Source organism: Ornithodoros turicata, chromosome 1 (genome assembly GCF_037126465.1).
Source record: "Ornithodoros turicata isolate Travis chromosome 1, ASM3712646v1, whole genome shotgun sequence".
Lineage (NCBI taxonomy): Eukaryota > Metazoa > Arthropoda > Arachnida > Ixodida > Argasidae > Ornithodoros > Ornithodoros turicata.
Genome location: NC_088201.1, coordinates 165,842,447 through 165,850,529, shown reverse-complemented (window position 1 = coordinate 165,850,529; position 8,083 = coordinate 165,842,447). Strand labels below are relative to the sequence as shown.

The window sequence follows — 8,083 nt, the reverse complement described above, 5'->3', positions numbered from 1 at the left end:
AAATACAGTTTTGCAACTTCCACTTCACACTCGTTTGTATTTCGGAGGCGGTGGTTTCATAATGCCAATGCACACATGCTGTTGTCCACTTCCCGTGAAAGCACACAAAGGGGTCTTTGGCATGTCTGTGTCCTTGAAGCAAAACAAATAAAAAAATTGCACATCCACAAATCAGCTGACACGCTAGACGACACGAACGGAACACATGTGCACCAGAAGAAACTGAAGGGAAAGCTTTGGGAAGAAAAGGACACGGGAACAGCAATCAACTTCTGGTGTCACGTGTTTCCTGTGTCACCGTCCTTGGCCCCCGTCCTGTGTCATCTACTTCCCCCAGACAAAAAGCGCGGGAAATGTAAGAATAATACGGGAAGAGAGAGAAGGGAGAAGTCGGTGTTGCATGTTCAAGCATTACGGACACCTCTCTCCATCCTCTCTAGGTAATACGGATATTGCCTAAAATAAATGTTTTATGCATTATTTTAAATTATTCTTTTTATATACATTTCACCTAGGCTTTAAGTATGAGATGATAATTTATGAAGCATGACTATAGGTTTTTCTGGTTTTTCACGTACGGTACTCGATGATTTGTCGCAGTGGCGCTCAGGTTTAGATAGGATGGGTATGGTTTTTAGTAGACGTCCTATTCTTTGTGACTTTGCGACTTTCGTACCTTTTTGAAAAAGCAACGTCGTAAATATTATTCGTTGGATGTATTCGCCACAAATATTTAAAAAAAACATTAGCCACTGTGATATTTTTATATTTCTTGACTTTGCGTTTGGAAAAAAAGAAAAATACTCCAGCCAGAAAGCGGAGCTGCGGTTAGCGGCCGTAGTTGTGTTTACCTTGGTTGTTTTGGTTTTTCAAGTCGGCGAGATGGTAACTCTTTTTCCTCCTACTCAACAACTACTGTCATGAGAAAAAGTGTTTGCCTCTGTGGTTTTCATTGCCATTACATCCAAACAAAGAAATAAAACGGAAGAGTTCAAGGAGCTTGTAAGTTTATACATCAATCTGCCGCACTTATTCAACACTTCGAGTGATCGCCGTGAATGCCCGCACCGCACATAATACTTTGTGATTTTGTCAAGCAGCGATTAAAGTGGGAATGATACCAGTATTTTCATGTCATGGAGCTCCGTTTCATAGAAAGTTGACGTTTCATCTTATCGTCTTTAATTGCATCTGAAGCATTTAGTTTGTTGTAGAACAGTGAAAACTTTTGCTGAACGAATCGTTACCAAGGCTCCCGATTTCATTTCTAGTAGAAACACTGCATGTTGCAGTCATCAACGCAAAACAGAACACCCCGGTCGTGACTGCGTCTTTGCGAAGTTCGCTCCGCTAATATATTGACCCTCTCCGATAATCTGACAGTTTCCGACACACAAGAGATTGTCGCATTAGCAGCTGGAGATTGCAGACAGGTGCATCAAATCGTTCTTTGGGCAGCGATGCTTTTCTAACGGAACGAAGTGGGACTGCTGCAGCAACTCAGGCCTGTTGGGTATTCATCATTAAAATCGGTGAAACAGTGCAATAATAGTATAAACAGCGAGACACACTGACGCACTGCATTTTCCAACACAATTTTATTGCGAGCAAAAACATGTTTTTAAATGAAGCCTCCCCGTTGTTGATTGGTTGCAATGACAGTAGTTCCCTAATTGAACACCAGTCGAGGTGTAAGAATTGTGAAGCATGATGCATGCACGATGAATATGTATCGGCGGCCAGGAATGCGTTACATATGCGTTTTGAGGACGCTGACACGAGTCTGAAATGGCGAGGATCCCTTCGTGATCCCTGTAACATGTGCCATAATATCAGCACACAGTAAACAACGTCCATCGCAGACCTAACCTTCGTCCCCGACCAAAATCGTCCGTAAAGCAAATTCTCCATATTATCGTAGTCCATTGTTCCCTTTGTGCAATGGAACGTCGTGCTTTCAAAAGTTCTCCTATAAAGTATGGGGAGAGGCTTGCTGTCCATACCAATAGCATGATAATAACGAGACGAAAATATGGACTACGTATGGTTTGTGCCCTGCTGGACCGTCCATTGTCCGAGAAGTGACTTTCCACATTAACGAGACGAAAATGCATAGAAAAAGTTTGGTGCTCACAAAAATTGTACATATTAACGGGTTCCATATGAGGCACGACTGTATGTGTTACAGCTTCTTTACACGCATTGCACCCTCAGTATCAGTAATGAGTGTGTGAGAGCCTGAACCATGCAGCACTGGGTATTTTCTGATGTTCCAGAGAAGGCAGCACTCCTTGGAAGTGGACCGAGGACACCACCAGGTGCAGCGCACGCTTTGGAGCTAAGAAGTGGTGATGGGGTGAGGCAAGCCATCCATCCTGCACACCAATCCAGTTTCCCTTAGTGTGTGTGTGCGTGTGCCAAAGGAGCAGCGCTCAGAGCCACGAGGGAAAGGAGGTTAGTCTGGAGGTAGAAACTGCAAGATTAAAACAGTGGACCATTTGCACAGCGCATGCACGGCTCTCGATCTGGCTGAAACGCAGCCGGAACCATTACTACACTAACACCTATTACATATACGACTTTCCCTTTCCTGGAATACTTCTGTCAATGAGTGAGGCTACGCTTCCTGCGTTTCTGCACCAAAAAATGTAGGGAAATGACCCCTCCCCAACACACACCTTTTTTGGAACCAGACGTTGCACTCTGTATGGGTGTTCAGGTGTTCCTATTATGATATATCAGAATATGAATGAGTAAAGAGTGCACTGTTTTCACGAGCGACCATAGAGGTCCAGGGGGAGGGGGGACATGGCCCCGTCCCTTCCCCCCCCCCCCCCCCCCCCCTCTCAGTACGCCCATGTACAATTCGCTTTATGACCAATATCCGAGGGAACGGCCTTGGTCATATTAACGAGCGTTGACTGTACTTAAAATACTCGCGATTCAAAACCACAGGGGTTAGCACCCCTCTTCGAAGTAGGAACCACCCTCCATTTGATTTTCCTTTCTGTTCCTGATTTGTGTGTTTGTTGTTCCCCTTTTATGCTCTTGATTCACATGGAGCACCAAACGCAGTAACCAATGGTAAACATACAGTGGAATCTCACTAAACGAAAATCTCTTAAAACGGAATTACTACTTTAACGGAACAACAGCCACAAGGTTGTTTGGATTCGTATTTGTGCAGCGTAAAAAGTTTCCCATTAAACGGAACAAAAGTTTTTACACCACTGGGTAAATAGAAAAGGAAATGGACGGAACATTTCAAAGCATCATCGTGGCTTGAGCTCTCCACTTCTGGTATACGGCAGTGATTAGGATTAGTACGTTAACAGTAGTAAATGCCGTTTTGAATGGCATCGCAGAAGCACACACACCATGCTCTTGATGTTCAAAGCAAGATCAAAGTTATCAACGATTTTGAGACTGGTTGCTACACAAAAAAAGGGTGCTTGCGATGAAATAAGGGATGCCGAAAAGTACGCCAACAGGAAGTCTTAGCGAAAAGGACAAGCTGCGTGATGCTTTTAATGCTTCATGATTTGAACTGCAAAGAAAAGACTTGGACTAGGCAATTACGAAAAGCTTGAAAAATGCTTGCCACTGTGGCTAAAGTGTGCCCAAAGTCAGAATATCCCAATGAATGGGCCAATTGTGCACGTGAACACCTCAATGAGGATTAGAATGAAGTTTAAAATTGGGTGTGTATTCGGTGTCTTTGATCCAAGTAATGTGCATGAAGACTGCTTCTGCACTCCTGGAAAGTAGGTCCGGCAATGTACTGGCTTGGCCAGGGCCCAAGGAGTACAGAGGGCCATCCAAAAAATTTTCAGATTAAGACATCCGATGAAAATGTGCGTGTCATTTTACTGAGTAGCATGAAAGGTTTTGATGTGTGCAATTTGTTTCCCAGCAAAAAACTCACGTAAACATGGCTCAGTGCGTTCACCCATAACTCGCCACTCCGGGTGTAACGAGGAGGAGAAGGTATGATGCCACATCACCGACGACGTTACAGGGGGAGCTCGTTCTGATTCGCTGGTCAGTGGGGGAAAAGCGCCCTGTCCCTTTGCCGCCGTAAACCAGTTTTTTCTTGTTCCCCCGGAGAATTGGGGATAGAAAGAGCAGGAACAGCCAAGTAGCAGACGACAGCTGAGTAGCAGACAGTATTCCTCTGGACCAATCAGCGAGCATGGCCCCCTGTAGAGTCAGCGTGAGGTCCCAGGCAGATAACAAGCTGATACTGTTCTCCACAGCTGTTATGCACGGTCGCTTTTTTTGGGGCATACTTTAAATTCCATTTCTGTGATAATAATAACTGTGTGGTGTGAAGTACTTCGCATGGTGCATCTTACTGGCCTACTTAACAGTTTTATACGAAGAAAACAGGGTGTTAAAAAAGACTTGTGTGCTACTTGAAGGGAATTGCATCGGGACGAGAGCTGCCGATATTTCGAACATAGATTGTTCTGCTTCTGCCCAGAAGAAAGAACAGCCCCTGTTCGAAATATCAGTGGCTCTCGTCCTGAGGCAAGTCTCCTTGTACTTCCTTACTGGTTCACTGGATTTCTTCCAATCGTTTCGTTTTTTTCTTTGAAGCGACAATGGCTGCGACTGACTCCGTTCGTGTCAAGCAGGAACTCGTTGATAGCAGCTTCTGTGCGCCAATGGGAAAACGTGGAGAACCCGATGAGTGGATAACTAGTGACTGTCCAGGTGAGACACCTATGCGCCTTATACACCAGAGCAACTCTACCCAGAAATTGAGGAACTAGAAACGACGAAAATGGGCAGGCAACTAGGGCTCTCAAAAATAGCAAAATAGGCAGCAAAATACAAAAATAGCCCCAAACAGCTGAGTAGCAGACGACATTTCTCTGAACCAATCGGCGAGCGCAGACTCTGTAGCATCGGCGCGAGGTTGCGGGCAGATCACGGACTGGTACTGCTCTCCACCACCCTTACACACGGCGTCTTTTTGCAGCTAATTTTAAATTTAAATTTAAATTTAAATTCAGTGTCTGTGACAGTTATGACTCTGTGGTGTAAATTACTTCTCATGGTGCATCTTACTGCCCGATTTAACAGTTTTACAGGAAGAAGACAGGGTGCTAAAAATGAATTCTGCGCTCCTTTAAGGCTGTGCTCTGATTGGTGTAAAACCTTGCTGTAGAGAATGATGCTTTTGCCTTTCTCCAGAGAGGGAATTTCAGCATACTCTCAACATCCGATGTATAACCCTGCCCGGCCGGATGAAGCCTTCTTTTTGTGGGCTTGGACTTAACTCTGGTTTGACATTATGTTCCTGGGCCCGTACATTGCCCGGACTTAGTCAGGATCGAGCCTTTGTTACCCCGCTGTTGGTTAACCACGGTCAACTTTTAGAGCGCCATGAAATCACAAGCACTAATAGAACCTAATAGTTAGAACCTAACACTATAATAGTTAGAAATACTTAGGCTATGTTATCGATACATGAGGAGGGGGATCCACGGGGGACTTACTCTGGGGCCTGATATTTCTCTCGGTGGCCCTGGTTACGAGATTATGTCTCCCTACCTTCTTGGAGTCTCCCCTTTATCTGATAAGTTTTTTGAGAGGGTGCTTTGGGCACAGAACTGGCATGACCAAATATTGGGCCAATGCTATATCTGCACACAGGTTGTGGTTGTAAGATGTGCTGCGTCATGAAATACGCTCCAAGGCACTGTTGTCTGCGTTCATACAGTGCCTGAGTAAAGCAGCATAGTATTTTCCATCTTCTCCTTAGAAGAAGAAGAAACAATGGCAGCAAGGAGTGTTTCCATCAGTATCAAGGAAGAACCTCGGGACACCACATTTAGCATTCTACCAGGAAGCCAGGACAGCAACAACAGCTCAGGTAGAGCATTCTCACCTTGTTCTGTGTCACCAACCCACCGTACGAGCCTTTTTATTACGCACAACACACCAGAGGCAGTGACGGGCTGCACGAGCATCCTTCCCCCTTTCTACCTCGCAGGGGTGATAGGGTGTGGCTCGAAACCCTCTCTCAGAGCAGCTCCTGCGGTGCCATTGATTACGCAACGCCACCGCACAAAGCATGCTGATGGGCACAAAGCAGCTTCATCAGCCTATCAGCCGACGTGTTTTCCCCGCTTCTCGCCCACCACAGCAAAGTATAATCTAGAACCGGTCTTCTCGAGACAAACGTTAGCCAGTTCCACTTGAAGTTGGCCCAGGAGGCATACTAACCCCCCCCCTCCCTCCCCCCACGTCTGTACGCTGCTCACAGCTACAGTTGGTTCGCGGTGATAACTACATAAACATTCTGGGCATCCGGAAGTGGGAGACCCAGAGTGCACCGAGAAGCTGGTAATGGCGTTTATGAGCGGGGGAATTATGCCTCACAAGTTTGCCTCACAGGTAGGCGTCTACAGATGCTGAATGCCTACATTATAATTTTGTACACATGATGATGACGGACAGTTTTTTACTTCATTTCATTTATTTCACCCTAAATGCCCTTGCGGGCTTTACGTAAGGGAGTGGAGTAAATTGACAAAATACATAATATGAACATTTACAAACGTGAAGCAAAACCTGAGGTTACGAGAAAAAGAAAAATAATAATCGAAAATAAAGGAGACCCAGAAAAAAAGTTAGACACTGTACGTAATAAGTTATTAATGCAAAAAATATGAATACAGAAGTGAATCTTGTAGTAAAAACACATTAGCAAAGGAGATATGTTGACAAACGGGAACGAAATGAAGCACTGTCCGGTATATTTATTAGCCTGCCTTATGCCTGCAAAATAAATGTAGCCCTTGTTGACAACTGACGACTCATCCCGTCTGGAGTTTCATATATCGAGATCTCCCGCTACTCAGACTTTCTGCTGGGAATGGCAACTGACAGACTAACGGGGATCCAACTCTATTCTGAATCACAACCTAGTAGGTTATAACGTCCATGCCATAATCGGCAGCCCCCATGGGGAGCCCGTCCGCACGATCCACTAGGGGCGCTACTCATCGCCCCACGAGATCTGCAGCATGATTGGACGACGGAAATCTGAATTTTGAATGTGCAGAAGCGGACGTACGACAATCGTATGGTAACTACCACAGCAAACGACAGCAACAGCTCTTACGGAAATGCATAGAATGACGATGATGATAATAAAATTTTAAATGAAGCGTCTCCCGTTGGAAATTCACCGCTTGTACAAAAAAACTGAGGTAAGCTGAAGTACAAAATGACAAGATGGCGTACATGCAGGCAAGCTGGTGGAAGAACTCCATTATGTAAAGAGTTATTATCCTGATAATAATTAATATCGTTATCCTGAGTCTGGGCACACAGAGGGACGACATGAACACACAGTACAAAGTATTGCAGAAATTGAGGAAGCAATAATCGAGCCGATGAGTAGCGTCACCGCTGGCTTCCAAATGTGGCCCTGGGAAGGGGTGACTATGACATGGTTGCTATAATCCAATAGGTCATGTTTGGGATACAACTAGCAACTAGAGGGCATGTGTTCGATATCTTTTTCTTTTCTTTTTCTTTTCTTTTTTTTTTTCGAGAATGATCGTAATTTGGGGGAAAATAGCCCCCCTGGTGCTTTATTTTCTTTCTCTTTTCAAAATGTTTTCTGGGATACGCCAAAGGCGGAAACGCCATCCACAAACCATTCTTTCAGACGGCAAGATGTCTGCCACGAGTGCTCAGTCGTGTGACTCGCCCTCGGCGGTGCAGACGTCGCAGCGTAAGGTTCGAAAGTGTTTCCGTATCAACGAAGATGTGCGCCTGCTTCAGGAAGTCGTGTCGTCACGTCCGTTTGAGCGGCCAGACAAGTGGGACGTCGTTTTAAGGAACGTCGAACATGCCGTAAAGCGCAAGTTGACGATGAGGGGGATCAAGGACCGCGTTGACCTCCTCATCGGCTACTTTCGACAGCAGGACGGGGTGAACCTGAGGAAGTAAGTCGTGTTGCTTACGTTTATTTGATGCATCGTGTCAAAAATCGTGTACAGTCAACCCCCGATTTGAGAGTGGCTCATTTTTCTCGAGAAACTGTTCAGAAAGATAAATAAGA

The 8,083-nt window shown here is 45.2% G+C and overlaps 1 protein-coding gene across 7 annotated transcripts in view; it reads left to right on the top strand.

Annotated features, from left to right (window-relative positions):
* The first annotated feature begins 822 nt into the window (after positions 1 to 822).
* Positions 823 to 8,083, top strand: part of LOC135378748 (zinc finger protein 510-like) — a 34,618-nt gene continuing 27,357 nt past the window's right edge. For 2 of the 7 annotated variants that reach the window (XM_064611842.1, XM_064611838.1), the window contains exons 1-5: positions 842 to 1,002; positions 2,277 to 2,454; positions 4,600 to 4,716; positions 5,771 to 5,881; positions 7,688 to 7,967. In XM_064611842.1, coding sequence (XP_064467912.1) covers positions 4,605 to 4,716; positions 5,771 to 5,881; positions 7,688 to 7,967 — 503 coding nt within the window. In that variant the 5' untranslated portion in view covers positions 842 to 1,002; positions 2,277 to 2,454; positions 4,600 to 4,604. Of the gene's footprint in view, positions 1,003 to 2,276; positions 2,455 to 4,599; positions 4,717 to 5,770; positions 5,882 to 7,687; positions 7,968 to 8,083 lie in introns of all 7 variants that reach the window. The other 5 variants (XM_064611844.1, XM_064611843.1, XM_064611839.1 and 2 more) reach the window with 4 other exon arrangements.